Source organism: Moschus berezovskii, chromosome 8, assembly GCF_049115385.1.
Source record: "Moschus berezovskii isolate FMDL1 chromosome 8, NW_MosBer_1.0, whole genome shotgun sequence".
Lineage (NCBI taxonomy): Eukaryota > Metazoa > Chordata > Mammalia > Artiodactyla > Moschidae > Moschus > Moschus berezovskii.
The window spans coordinates 65,908,312-65,922,391 of record NC_142467.1 but is presented as its reverse complement, the minus strand read 5'-3'; the positions used below and the strand labels follow the sequence as shown (position 1 = coordinate 65,922,391).

The following is a 14,080-nucleotide window of genomic DNA, read 5'->3' as shown; positions in this document are numbered from 1 at the left end:
GGGTATATCCAAATTTGGTCTTAAAACATTGTTAGATTGTTCTCCTGCAAGGAGAGTACCAGCTTGCACTCACACTAATGGTGTGTAAGAGTGCCTGGCTCCCTGTGTCTTTAACATCGTTGGTACTAATATTGTTTTTAAATACATCACAATTTGATTATTATAGAACATCCTTATTAATAATTGTTGTTGTTATTTAGTTGCTAAGTTGTGTCCTACTCTTCACCAGGCTTCTCTGTCCATGGGATTTCCCAGACAAGAATACCGAAGTGGGTTGCCACTTCCTTCACCAGGGGATCTTTCCATCCCAGGGTTTGATAGTGAACATTTATGGCATGGTACTAAGTTCTACGTCCTGTGCCAAGTTCTTTACAGGGATTATTAACTTCCTCACAATAGCCAGAGAAGTGGATACTCAAAGCATTCGCTTTTTATAACTGAGGAGACTGAACCTTAAAAGCAAATAATAACCTTTTCAGATTTGTATAGCTGTTTAAAGCCCATTTTCTTAGCTTATAGCATTGTTTGTAACCCAGTGAAAAGAGACCCTCAGGACTCAGCAAGTTAAGGGTTTTTTGGGGTATGCTGTGGAACCCTAAACCCAGGAGCTTGAGCTTTAGATGTTTTCATTATAAAATAGTTTTGGAAAATCTACTGGTATATTCCACTATTAATAGTATCCTGTCAATGGGTATGAAAAGACATTAATAAAATAATTTATTTTAATTCTGAAATCTTCCAACATATTTGATATTTGATCATAGAATTTTTTTTTAATATTCTGCATTAAACCTTGGCTCAGAGCACAACTTAAGAATTCAGGAATTTAATCTTTCAGGAAATGACCACACTGGCTGTTAAGCACAGACAGGAACCAATGTCTCCTATTAATTCTAGGCCTTTTTATACTAGTGTACCATATTGGCTTAAAATTCAATTAAGTCAATATATTTAGGTATCTGTTATGGTATAATAGATCAGTCCAAAGCTTAATGGGTTACGTAAACATTTATTACCTACTATTCCTGAGGGTTAGGAAATCAGGAATAGTGTAGCCAGGTAACTTACTTAAGGTCTTACTTAGGATCTCATGAGGTTGCAGTCAAGCTGTTGTTCCAGGTTGCAGTTATCAGAAGGCTTCACTGATGCAGGCCCATCTTCTTCCAGGATGGCTCACTGATTTCACTGTTGGTGGGATGCCTCTGTTCTTTACGGTGCATTTGTTTTCTTACAACATGGCAGCTGGCTCCCCTGATTGAGTGATCCAAGAGAGAGCAAAGAAGAAGCCTTAGTACCTTTTATGACTAGTCTCTGAAGTTATATACTGGCTTTTCCACTTTATTTTGTCTATTAGAAGCAAGTCACTAAGTCTAGCCTACATTTAAGGAGAGGCTCCACCTCATGAAGGGAAGAGTTATTGAAGAATTTCTGACTTTGTTTTTAAAACCACTTCAATTTTTTTGTTATTTAAACATTTTTTAAAAATCTCATAATAAAACATATTAATTTTCCCCCTTTTGTTAAAATCTTATTATAATTTTCAATAGAAAATTAGATCAATAGTAAAATGCTTTGTGCTTAATCGCTCAGTCATGTCCCACCCTTTGAGACTCCATGGACTGTAGCCTGTCAGGCTCCTCTGTCCATGGGGATTCTCCATCCAGGCAAGAATACTGGAGCAGGTTGCCATGAACTCCTCCAGGGGATCTTCCCAACCCAGGGATTGAACCCAGGTCTCCCGCATTGCAGGCGGATTCTTTACCATCTGAGCCACCAAGGAAGCCCAGATAAGCTTCTACCTGAACAGGGACTTGAACCCTGGAACCTTGAACTGTCAGGTTAAAAGTCTGATGCTCTATCAACTGAACTATCCTGGCTCTCAATAAATTAGAAGAATTTATTAAATTAAAAATTAGATTAATTAAAAAAGATTAGACCAATACTAAAATGAATAGTCAGAAGTAAAGTTATCCCTGTTACCTAACACTGTGTGCATTCCCCATTCCTAATTTTATGCATTTGTTTTGGATTTTAATGTCATGTATGCTGTTTAAAAGAGTATTACTAAATTAAACATTAGTTTAAAAGTAGTTGATATTTCAAACACCCTATTAGATAACAAATACTTTAAAAAGAAGGTGAGTTTTCTGTTTCTATTTCAGTAAAAGTTCTTTCTAAATTAACCAAGTTAATTTTAAACCCTGAAAAAGTTTTTCTTTGCATTTGGGATTTGAAATATTAGCCTCATTCCTGCATATGAAGGGATTTTCACTGTTTACTTGGTAGTGTTAGTATTCATTTTGGGGCAAAAGACATTTTTAAAAGGAAATGCTAATAGCTTATGAGATCCAAGTGGCTAACCTGAGAATTACATAGTGGCAGCCAGGATTGTCAGCATTGCTCTTGATTTCATGGGGAAACCTACCTTCATGCCTTTCCTTCCTGGGTTCAAAGAAATAATACAATAAAGGTTTTTCCCCTTGATTCTCTTACCCAATTTTTTTGGGTAAACCCAGTTGCATTTTTGGAGTTGGAAAGAATTTTAGGAGCCCTGACTTGAGAACATGTTGTATCATTTCCCCTGGTAACCATTGGCTTATTTTTAGTTGTCTACTGATCTTGAGTTATTGCCCTTCCAGCTTCTTTGATTGCAGTGTACATAATTTGGCCTCGAGGCCTGGGCCCCAGAGCAACTTGGCTGCATCCAGTTGGCTGCTCTGTCTTGACAGCCTGTGTTCTTCATTTACTGAATTGGTGTATTTTCTGTACTACTCTGGAGTCTGCTGAAGTGGTTCTTGCAGCCCTGTGTCTGTTTCTTTCTTTCTTCCTCCCTTCCCCTCCCCCTCTCCTTCCCGCACCTCTCCTTTTCCTCTTACTCCTCCCCTCCCTCTCACCCTCTCTAAATTGGTATTTTCAATTAGATTTTTACTAATGCTTTTTTTTCTTGTTTAGATTGATGAGCAAATTGAAAGCATGTTTAATTCAAAGAAGAGAGTGAAGGATATGGCAGCTCCTGGAACATCTAGTGTTCCTGCTCCCACTGCAGGAAATGCTGAGAAACTGGAAATTGCAAAGAGATTGGCTCTTAGAATCAATGCTCAGAAGAATTTGGGCATTGAGTCTCAGGTATTAAGTAATTCGTTCCGAGTCTTAGTACTTTTTGTAAGTTATTTGATTTAAATGCTTTTTAATTTATATCAGCACAAGTGAACAAGAACTTGTTTTAGATTTTGAGGTAAAAAGCATTTAACATTTGAATACAGAATTCTTTAATTATTGACCTTGGTTGATTTCTCTAGCGTGGTTAACTGAGGTCTTAATGCCTATTTTGGAAGGCCTGTTAACCATAGATAATTTTATAGAATAGTATTCTGAGTGACCTTACCAAAATCCTAAAGAAAGAACTCTCTTTTTCTTTCTTACTCTGTATTTACTGGTGGGTTATTGAGCAAACAAACAATGCTGTGGAAGTACAAACACCCATTATATAACTCAAACTAACATGAGTTTAGACAATGGGAAACTGTTAAATATTTTACTTGTCATCTTTCTCTTGGGAGTTTTTTGGTTAACTTAATTTTTTTTGTAGTTGATTTACAATGTTGTGTTAGTTTCTATTGTACAACCGAGTGATTCAGTTACACACACATATATATGTATTCTTTTCTTTTTTTTTTTAACTTTTTATTTTCTATTGTGATATAGCCAGTTAACAAACAATGTTATGATAGTTTCAGGTGAACAGTAAAGGGATTCAGCCATATATATACATGTATCCATTCTCGCCCAAATTTCCCTTCCATCCAGGCTGCAACATAACATTGAGCTGAATTCCATGTGCTTTACAGTACTTTCTTGTTGGTTATCCATTTTAAATATAGCAATGTGTACATGTCAATCCCCAACTCCCTAACTGTCCCTTCTCCCCTTACCCCCTGCAACTATAAGTTCATTCTCAGAGGTCTGTGAGTGTTTCTGTTGTATAAGTTCATTCATTTGTATCTTTTCTTTTTAGATTCCATATTAAGGGATATCATATGGTATTTCTCCTCTGTCTGACTGACTTCATTTAACATGACACTCTAGGTCCATCCATGTTGCTGCAGATTGCATTATTTCATTCTTTTTAATGGCTGAGTAATATTCCATTGTACATATGTACCACATCTTCTTTATCCATTCTTCTCTTAATGGACAGTTAGGTTACTTCCATGTCTTGGCTATTGTAAAATGTGCTGCAGTGAACATTGGGGTGCATGTATCTTTTCTGATCATGTTTTTCTCTGGAGATATGCCTAGGAGTGGGATTGTAGGGTTAGGGTAGCTATGTTTTTAGTTTTTTAAGAAACCGCCATACTGTTCTTCATAGAGGCTGCACCAGTTTGCATTCGTACCAACAATGTAGGAGGGTTTCCTTCTCCCACATTTTGTTTAACTCTCTCCAGCATTTTGTTTAACTTAATTTTTAATCAAGGTTAAATTTTCATAGCATTCCCAAAGAACAGTTTATTAATGTTGACAGTGTTTTTAAGATATTAAGTGGTTGAGGACCTGCATGATGCTGTGTCCAGTAGTTGTATACAGGTTCAGGTCTGTAGTGGCCAAGTGGAATGACCAAGCTAGAGGCCGGTGGACTGACTTGAGGAGGCAGCCGGAGTCAAGGCTCAGAGCCTTGGGTCTTTGAATCTTTTTTAACCAGTGAATTACTATGAAGTGTTTACTCAAGCCTGTGCCTCTTGTGAAAACAGGGATGCAGCACTTCACCTAATTTTCTCTTGTATTATTGTTAGTGGTAACTCTTGTGAAATCATATGGCTGTAACTTTTCACTGTTGTTGGTAGAGCTTGAGGTGTGAGTCATGTATTACCCACAGAATTATTAGGTACATAGTAAAATTAATTTCAAATGTTAAAGAAAAGAGTATTTTGTGTAAAGACATTTACTATAATTTATAGAATGTTGAGTTTGTCCGTGAGGGGAAGAGGAGTTCAGTGGTAGTAGTAGGCAAACACACTGATTCCGAGGAAACCCAGAGTAGCCACAAGGTATGTAAATTATTTTAGAAATATTATACTATATTTGATATCAAGAGTTGCCTAATGATCTATGGTTCAGTAGAATTTTTTAATATAGAGTTGGGTATTTAGTTTTTGCATCAAGTAAGGCAGATGTATTAAACTCTCTGTTATAAATATATGCTATTAAATTGCCCTGTGGGTCAGACTCTACATAAGAAAGATGCTTTTTGTTAGTGCTTTCCAGAGAAGAGTTTGTGGTGGGATCTTTGGTCTTGTCTCTGCCCTCATTTGAGATTTGACTGTAGGTCTTCTTTAACTGCAGGATGTAATGCAACAGGCCACCAATGCCATTCTCAGAGGTGGCACCATCCTGGCTCCCACTGTATCTGCAAAAACCATTGCAGAGCAACTTGCTGAAAAGATAAATGCCAAGCTCAACTATGTGCCTTTGGAGAAGCAAGAAGAGGAGAGACAGGATGGTGGACAGAATGAATCTTTTAAGAGATATGAGGAAGAATTAGAGATCAATGACTTCCCACAGGCAAGTAGCAGATTTAAACTTTTTAATTGAGTAGAAACCCTATTTTTAGGAGTGAAAATACCTTATTTAAAACCTATGAAGGGGCTTCCCTGATGGTCCAGTGGTTAGCAATCTGCCTTCCAGTGCAGGGGATGGGGGTTCGATCCCTGGTCAGGGAACTAAGATTCCACATTCTCCGGGGTACCTAAGCCCTCAAGCTGCAGCTAAGACCTGACACAGCCAAGTAAATAGATAAATAAAAAGAGAAAACCATGAACATTTTAATGGCTGTTTTACTTTTTATCTAGAAGGGGAGACAACACTGGAAATTTCATTTTTATGATTACATTCTAGGTACATTAGAATCTAAATGAATTTATGATGAAGGTGTTGATTAAAATTTTAATATTGACAATAACATGATTTAGCTCACCTATTCTTTTAGGACCTCAGGTTTTTTTATCCTGTTGTAAAGAGATTTCTTCTCCCCCAACTCTTTTCTTTTTCTTTCCTAGACTGCTAGGTGGAAAGTTACCTCTAAGGAAGCTCTGCAGAGAATCAGTGAATATTCTGAAGCTGCAATTACAATCAGAGGAACATACTTCCCACCTGGCAAAGAGCCCAAGGAAGGAGAGCGGAAAATTTACTTGGCAATTGAAAGTATGTACTGTTGGTTCAGTTTCCATCTTGAGTTTGATCAAAGTTAATAATAGATGTAATAGAACCAGAGCGAATATGAGGTCAGTTCTAGAGAGGACTGAAAATAAGGAACACCTTTTAAAAGAAAAGTTTCACCTATCATTTGTGGTCTTTATTTAGAAGTTTAGTATATATAGAGGTGAGTGATCTTTGTTGGGGACTCTTTCATTTTTGACAGTTTGGTCAAATTTGAAAATGACTAAAAGAACACATGTATCTTGGGGACTAGTCCATTAAGTCCTTATGCTTCCGGTAGGTAGAACATTCTGGCCAAAGTTAAGGTTAGAAAGTAAATCAACTATATTAATCCCCTTAATGCTTATTTACACAAGCAGATATTGCCTCTAATTTTATGCCTGTAAATTCACACATGCCATTTTTAGAAAAATAGGATAATTAATACCACAGCTCAAAGGCTATAAGTAATGTGTTTTCTAAGAGTGATCAGGTGTGCTTTTTTAACCTCATTTCATACATTCATAAATGAATTCAAAAGACAGTTTCTATTTTGATTTTTTTCCTAATGTATTATCTATAACATAGTAGGACAACTTATCTCCTTTATGTTTAATTTTAACATCTTTATAATAGATTTTTAAGAATAGACCAGCCACAGCTCCTTTTCATTTATTTCATGAACTAAATGTTTATTGAATACTGGTATTGGAGCTGTGAAGTAGCTTAATTCCATGAGTCATGTAAATCTACAGTCTGCATACCTCCTGCTTAGATGGCTACAATGACGCTACCCCCACGCCCTGTACAATCTCAAACACCGGCCTAGTCCATTGAATCTTACATATCACTTCCAACAAGGAAGTGATCTTGATCTCACTTCACCACTCTGTAGCTCTTTACTTGTTTTGTTTTTCTTGACAGTACTCATTACAGAGATATTATAGCATATTTATACTTGTTTCTGTCTGCCCTACTCAAGCTCTGTGAGTGCAATCACTTTATCATTTGACTTTATCATTTGCTGTATTCCCAGTGTTCTACACATGGTAGGCACTTGATAAATTTTCTGAAAATGCATCTGATTAAGCTCTAGAGCTTCTTCTTTTCTGCACAGATAATATTATTGGACAGGCATATCCGTATGATCTCTCTAAAGCTGCACTGTCCAGTGAAAACTGGTGGCTCTGGTATACTTGAAGTATGGCCAGTGTGACCAAGAAATGTTAAATTTAGTTTTTATTAACTTACATCTAAAAAGCCACATGGCTGATAGCTGCTGTATTGGCTGCTGCTGCTAAGTCGCTTCAGTCGTGTCCGACTCTGTGCAACCCCATAAACGGCAGCCCACCAGGCTCCGCCGTCCCTGGGATTCTCCAGGCAAGAACACTGGAGTGGGTTGCAGTAAAGATATAAAACTCAGATACAGCCTGTATGTTTTCCATGTTATTGATAATGTACCATTACTGTACAGGAAGATCCATACATATTTCAACTGATGTACAAAGAAAGTGGGTCCAGAACTAGACAGATTGCATTTTTTGGTTTGTGATTGTTACTTTGAGAAAATAGATCATATGTATTGATATTTCGGGTCAGGTTTTTAAATAGTACCCTTTTATATATCCTGAAAGACTTTTGCCCTGCCAGTGACTCAGTGTGTTTTTGAATCATGTGACACTGTTCCTTACTGCAAGGTAAAATGGGGATTGCTGGCATCTTGATGTTCAAGGAGAAGAAATTACATTAACATCTTTCTATGCTTGGAACTAGACAGCTGTCTCTTACTACTGTATTATTAGGCCATACAAGATGTCATTCAGTGAAATCTGATGATAAAACCTTGGTAAACATGGAGTCATCCTTGTTTATTCAGCTTGAATATGATAGGTGTCATTTAAGCAAAACCAGTATTTTTTTTTGTAATAATATACAATATTTTAAGTATCTCTAAGATTTCAAAATCAGTATTTTAAATGACAGTGTTTTAAAGAGGTAAATCAGAGAGATTCTTCATTGCTTTGAAAAAAATTCCTTTGTAATTTATTAATTTAAAGGTAATTATGCTTATTTAATGTAGTATAATTAATGTATGCCAGGTTTAATTTGTATATAACTTTACCGGAACACATCTACTGTACTACCAAATGAAGTGAAATGAGAAGCCCTTGGCTTCTGCCAATGTTTCTATCTACCTACAATGGTTCTGGGTGCTTTCCACTGTGAACTTGTACTTAGGAAGTAACATATAATTTTTATAATCTAAGCAGGTCTTTCCCTCCCAGTAACAAGATAACCTTGTTAAGAATGAATCTTGAGAATTCTAGAGAGATAAAGATGCTAATTTTTTTTTTTTTAATTTCCTGGCTGCAATCAGCATCTGCAGTGATTTTGGAGCCCAAAAAAATAAAGTCTGACACTGTTTCCCCATCTATTTCCCATGAAGTGATGGGACCAGATGCCATGATCTTCGTTTTCTGAATGTTGAGCTTCAAGCCAACCTTTTCACTCTCCTCTTTCACTTTCATCAAGAGTCCTTTGAGTTCCTCTTCACTTTCTGCCATAAGGGTGGTGTCATCTGCATATCTGAGGTTATTGATATTTCTCCTGGCAATCTTGATTCCAGGAGATCCAACCAGTCCATTCTAAAGGAGATCAATCCTGGGTGTTCATTGGAAGGACTGATGCTAAAGCTGAAACTCCAATACTTTGGCCACCTCATGCGACGGGTTGACTCACTATAAAAGAGTCTGATGTTGGGAGGGATTGGGGGCGGGAGGAGACGGGGACGACAGAGAATGAGATGGCTGGATGGCATCACCGACTCGATGGACATGAGTTTGAGTGAACTCTGGGAGTTGGTGATGGACAGGGAGGCCTGGCGTGCTGTGATTCATGGGGTCGCAAAGAGTCGGACACGACTGAGCAACTGAACTGAGCTGAACTGAAAGATGCTAAATAAGGGCTGGAGATTGATAATTAAAATGATCTAAAGCTTTGAAAAATTTCATAGGTGATTAGATTTAAATGATCTTTTAGTTTTGAAACTCCAACCAAATCGACTGAACACTAATGGGATGGAAACAGGTGTTGCATGGAGCCTAGTGTCATCTGTTTCTAGTTCTATAATTGGAGGGACCCCACTGCCTGGCTCCTTAGAGGCTCTGTGTGGCTCAGCAGCTCCAGGCCTCCCACCAGGCAGTGGGAAGGAGAACAGGAAGGATGTACGTGCCTAGCCAGCCTGTATAATTTATAGCCTGTTTTGAGACCCTCTTTTTTTTAACTGGTGGAGAATCCCTTAAAAGCAGCCAGAGTTGTTTTGGGACCAATGAAAGGAAATGTCTCTTTTTCATGACAGCTTATAAACATATGTAACCCATTACCTAAAGAAGCCGTATAAGTCAAAAATTTAAACCGGTCCAAACGGTCAAGTTCTAACTAACGCAGGAAAATTGCTCTTCTGCTTTGAGTTGGGTGAGAGTATCATTTTCTTTCTTTTTAAAATAGCACAGAGTGTCAAGCTACACACCAACTCATGCCAAGTAGCATATTTTCCTTCTGAATTTCGGGGTTTTTTTATATTTTTCATTCTGGCTCAGCTCTTGATTCTACCCTTGGCTTCACATGCATCCACCTCTCTTCCCTTCCAGCACCCACAGCTTTAAAATGTTGTGGTCAATGGCTGATGGAGGTGCAGGGCTTAGATTAGATCTGTTGCTGTGACTTCATAGCCATAAGCATGACTCTTTTCTTCTTGTTGTTAAACTGTTTCTTCTCCCTTCTCCTCCTCCTCATCCTCTGTTTTCCTCCTCCCTTCCTCCTTCTCTGTCCTCTGTGGGTTTGAAAAAGTTATCATATCTAATAAGGGGGAGAATTTTCCCATTTCTTGTGAATCGTTTTCCATATTTTATTTTTCTTATAAAAATAATAAAAACATAGGTCTCTACATTACAACCCCAGTTCTTTTATTCTTTGACATTCTCTCACTCCTAGTACTTAATCTCTGGTCTACTTCTTTGGTCCAGCGCTTTTCCTTTTATAGGTGTGCACCGAGTTCCCTCTCTAGACTTGCCTACCTCCTGGCATTGTCCCCTGCCTTCAAATCCTTCCACACGTATCCTTGATGGAGCTCTAATCTCCATTTCCTCTACTTCTGCTCCTTGTTTCCATTGGTCTTACTGATGTTTCCAACTTGGTGTGTCCCATGAGCACCTCCACTACTATGATGTCAGTTAACCACCATCACTGCTAATAGTAGCACCTGCTCTTCCTCTTGGATTCATTGTCTCCTTTACTACATTTTAGTTTCTTCACTTGTGACTCAACTCTTAGCATTTTACTTTGTTCTTCTTCACTGTTCACATCTAATCAGAAAAAATATTTTGTTCATTCTACCTCAAAAATGTGCTTTCACGATGGTATGAACACAATCCTATGAGAGCACTTAGGGAAGAAACACTTAACCCCCCCTGGAGAAGTTAGGGAAAGATTCTTGAAAGAAATGATATTTAAAAGTTCCTCTGATAAGACTACTTCCTAATGTACTCATCTTGCTGTAATATCGTTCCACATTTGTTTTTCTAGTAGCCTACAGGATCACCCAGAGCATGGATGAGTACTTTGTATAATAAATCTCATACAGTATATCACACATGGTGGGTGCTTCTTGAATTTATAACTATACAATTGTCTCTAGCCTGCCTCATCTCTTTGGCTGTTTTGCTGTGTTCTTTCACACTTTTTTCTTTCAGCCATATTATACTTCTCTTACTCTTCGGTCTTTAAACATGCCTTTCTTAATCTGTACCATTGCACGCATGATTGATTCCCTTTGTAAAATGCTTTCCCTGTCATCTCTCCTCCTTCAGCTTTAAGACTGTTCAGATGACACATTTCTGAAACATTTTCTAACTTTAAAGACCATAATGAACATCCAATAAGTGTTTGTTAAATAACTGAACCTAGGAAGGTGTATTTTCCTTTTCCCTTTTCTTTTTTTTTTTTTGGACAAATTGCAAATCATTTTTTCTTTGCATACCAATATACCAAAAATTGTAACACTAGTACCTCACTAACCTTAACCCTCTAAGCACTAAGCTCAGTGGTTACATTTGAAATTCTAAAAGTAATGATAATAGTAAGCAGCCATGATACAATGTAGATGATGTTCCACCAGGTATTGAAACTTTCCTTGGCAAGTAGTACAGTGTTCCTGAAAGTCACCTACAGTGTTTCTACTGGTTCTCAATGACATGGATAAATATTCAGTGTAATTCCAGTAATATGAATAATGTTCTCCATTCACTCACCAGGTGCCAATGAACTGGCTGTGCAGAAAGCGAAGGCAGAAATCACCAGGCTTATAAAAGAAGAACTGATCCGATTGGTGAGTGAAAACCTCAAGGACTTGTTTGTTCTATTAAATGTTTTATTTAACCATTTAATATAAATACAGCAAAGTAGACATATGATATAGTTCGATGGATTTTCACAAACTGAGCACACTGGTGTGATCATTGCCCAGATGAGGAAATAGAGCATGTTACCAGGATCCCAGAAACCCTCCTCATGTTCCTCCTCGTTGTTACTCATTGCCCCCAAATGTGACTTTCTGACCTTCAACATCATAGATTAGTTTTGCCTAGTTTTGAACTCTGTATAAGTGGAATCAAATGCTGTGGACTCTTTTGTATCTTAAGTTCTTTCTCTCAACATTACTTTGAGGAAATCAATCCATGTTTTTACATACAGCAGTTATTATTTTTGTGGCTATATAGTAGTTAAACCCGTGGATTTACCACAATTAATTTATGTTTTAGATTTTGAGGTCATTTTAGTTTTGAGTTTTTATGAATAACGCTTCTCTGAACATTCTTCCACATCTCTGTAGGACACTTCAGTATATTTTTCTTTTGAGTAAATGCCATAAAGTAGAATGCTAGTTACAGGGTAAATAATTTTTATTTAGCAAAAAATTGCTAAATAATTTTTCAGAGTAGTTATACCAGTTTACATTGCTTTTGGCAGTGTATGAAAATTTAGTTTCTCTACATTTTTGCCACTGTTTTTAAACTTAGGTGTTTGTCAGTGTTTTAAACTTAGGTATGGACTTAATTTGATTTTGGATATAGACCTTTTATAGACCACCTTTCCAAAGGAAGCAGACACCTTCTTGTAAATTCTCCCTACAGTGCATATGTTGGGATGAGGATCCTTTGAAAGGAAACTTTACAAAGAATATGTTTTTTAGGGCTTTTCTAAAATTTCCCTTACAGAAGATTCTTTGGATGGATAAAAATAATTTAAAGAATGGAATGTAAACAAAGCAAGAGGAAAATAAAAACAAACTTTAAATCACATGACTCTTAGGAAGGAGTAATAGAAAAAGAATGCTACCACCATTAAGTTGGTTCAGAACCATTGTTAAGGAGTAGTGAACACAGAATGATTGTTAAATAGTTCTTTCTTTCTCACTGAATAATATTTTTATTTTAAATATCTGATAGTTGTATGAGTTTGTAAAGGAAATTACTTAACATTTTTTTTCCTTTTATTTCTTTTTCCTTTTACTAATCATATACCTTTTATTTTTTCCTGTAGCAAAATTCATACCAACCAACAAATAAAGGAAGATACAAAGTCTTATAAAACATCTGGGAAAAACTTTCACCTGTGCTGGTCTGTGATAAATGTGGCAGTTGTTGTCTTCAGTTTACAATGTATTTTAAATTAAGATTTTTAAAATTCTGTCTTGCTGATTTTTTTTTAAAGTATAAGAAACCAGGATTTGTTAACAAATCTTCTTTCTGTAAGTACCCCCAGAATTATCAAACTCTATTTAAAGCAGGCCTGTTTTCATTAAAGTGTCCTTTAATGTAAAACTTAAATATCAGTATTTTAACTATCTGGGTAATATTCCAGAAGTTTAAGACAAAAATATTTGAAGTTTCCACTGAAGATAATAAAGTATAAAAGTTGCTAAGGGGTTGTTCACCTTATCTTCTTGCAGTGAAACTGTGATCATCTCCTCAGAAAAGGTAAAATTCTCTATTTTTTGTTTCTCTACTTTGAGCTGAAATCTTACTTGACTCCAGTAGAACAGTATGAACTGGATATAAGAATGTTACAATAGAATTTTTACAAAATGGGTTCAGAGTTTTTGTTTCAATTTTTATCATCTTATAAGGGTCATAGTTGGACTCCTTTTTGGTTTTGTAAAATTAAAGTTTTGTAGTATAAGAATTTTTTGCATTCCTTTACACTGCTAAGAATTTTAGTATTGACTGCTTTTAGGTTCCCTTCACAGCCTCTGGCTCTGTGCCTAGCTACTAGCTCTTTTCTAATCTTCCTGATGTCACCTGTAAATATGAATATGATTGTTTTTTCCCCTTTAAAGTGTTTGTTTATACATCTGTACATATAAACACCCTACCAATCTGATTTTTCTTCAGGATTATTGAGTAGGTTGTGAATTTTCTTTTTAAAAAAAAAAAAAAAAAAAAACCATGCCACCCACATTTTAGACTTAGAATTTAAGCATTTCTCAGATTTAGTTTACAAAGAATCATAAATTATATTTTTGAACCTTGTTATATATTTCCTGAGTATCCTAATTTAAATTGTGATAATTGGATCACCTAATGTTCAAGACTCCTGGTGTGTTAGAACTTGATATGGTTGTCACTCTTTGAAAAAATAAAATTTTCAGGAATTAAATCTTGTATTTCTTAAAAGATACAGAAGTTCCTTCAAGTATTCTTGACTTAGAGCTTTTAAAAACGAAAAAACCCAAAGCGTATTATAGCTGTTAAATCATTTCAATAGTATATTAGATGGTTAAAGTAACAGGAGGTATCAGTCATGATTTCCTCAATCTGAAGTTATCCTT

At 36.3% G+C, this 14,080-nt stretch overlaps 1 protein-coding gene across 2 annotated transcripts in view; it reads left to right on the top strand.

The window, feature by feature from the left end:
• The window catches only part of DDX46 (DEAD-box helicase 46), a 49,249-nt gene extending 35,341 nt beyond the window's left edge, over nt 1-13,908 (top strand). The window contains exons 19-23 of one of the 2 annotated variants that reach the window (XM_055428788.2): nt 2,953-3,126; nt 5,341-5,559; nt 6,054-6,198; nt 11,505-11,578; nt 12,793-13,908. In XM_055428788.2, coding sequence (XP_055284763.1) covers nt 2,953-3,126; nt 5,341-5,559; nt 6,054-6,198; nt 11,505-11,578; nt 12,793-12,840 — 660 coding nt within the window. In that variant the 3' untranslated portion in view covers nt 12,841-13,908. Of the gene's footprint in view, nt 1-2,952; nt 3,130-5,340; nt 5,560-6,053; nt 6,199-11,504; nt 11,579-12,792 lie in introns of both variants that reach the window. The other variant, XM_055428787.2, reaches the window with a different exon arrangement.
• Nucleotides 13,909-14,080: the final 172 nt, after the last annotated feature.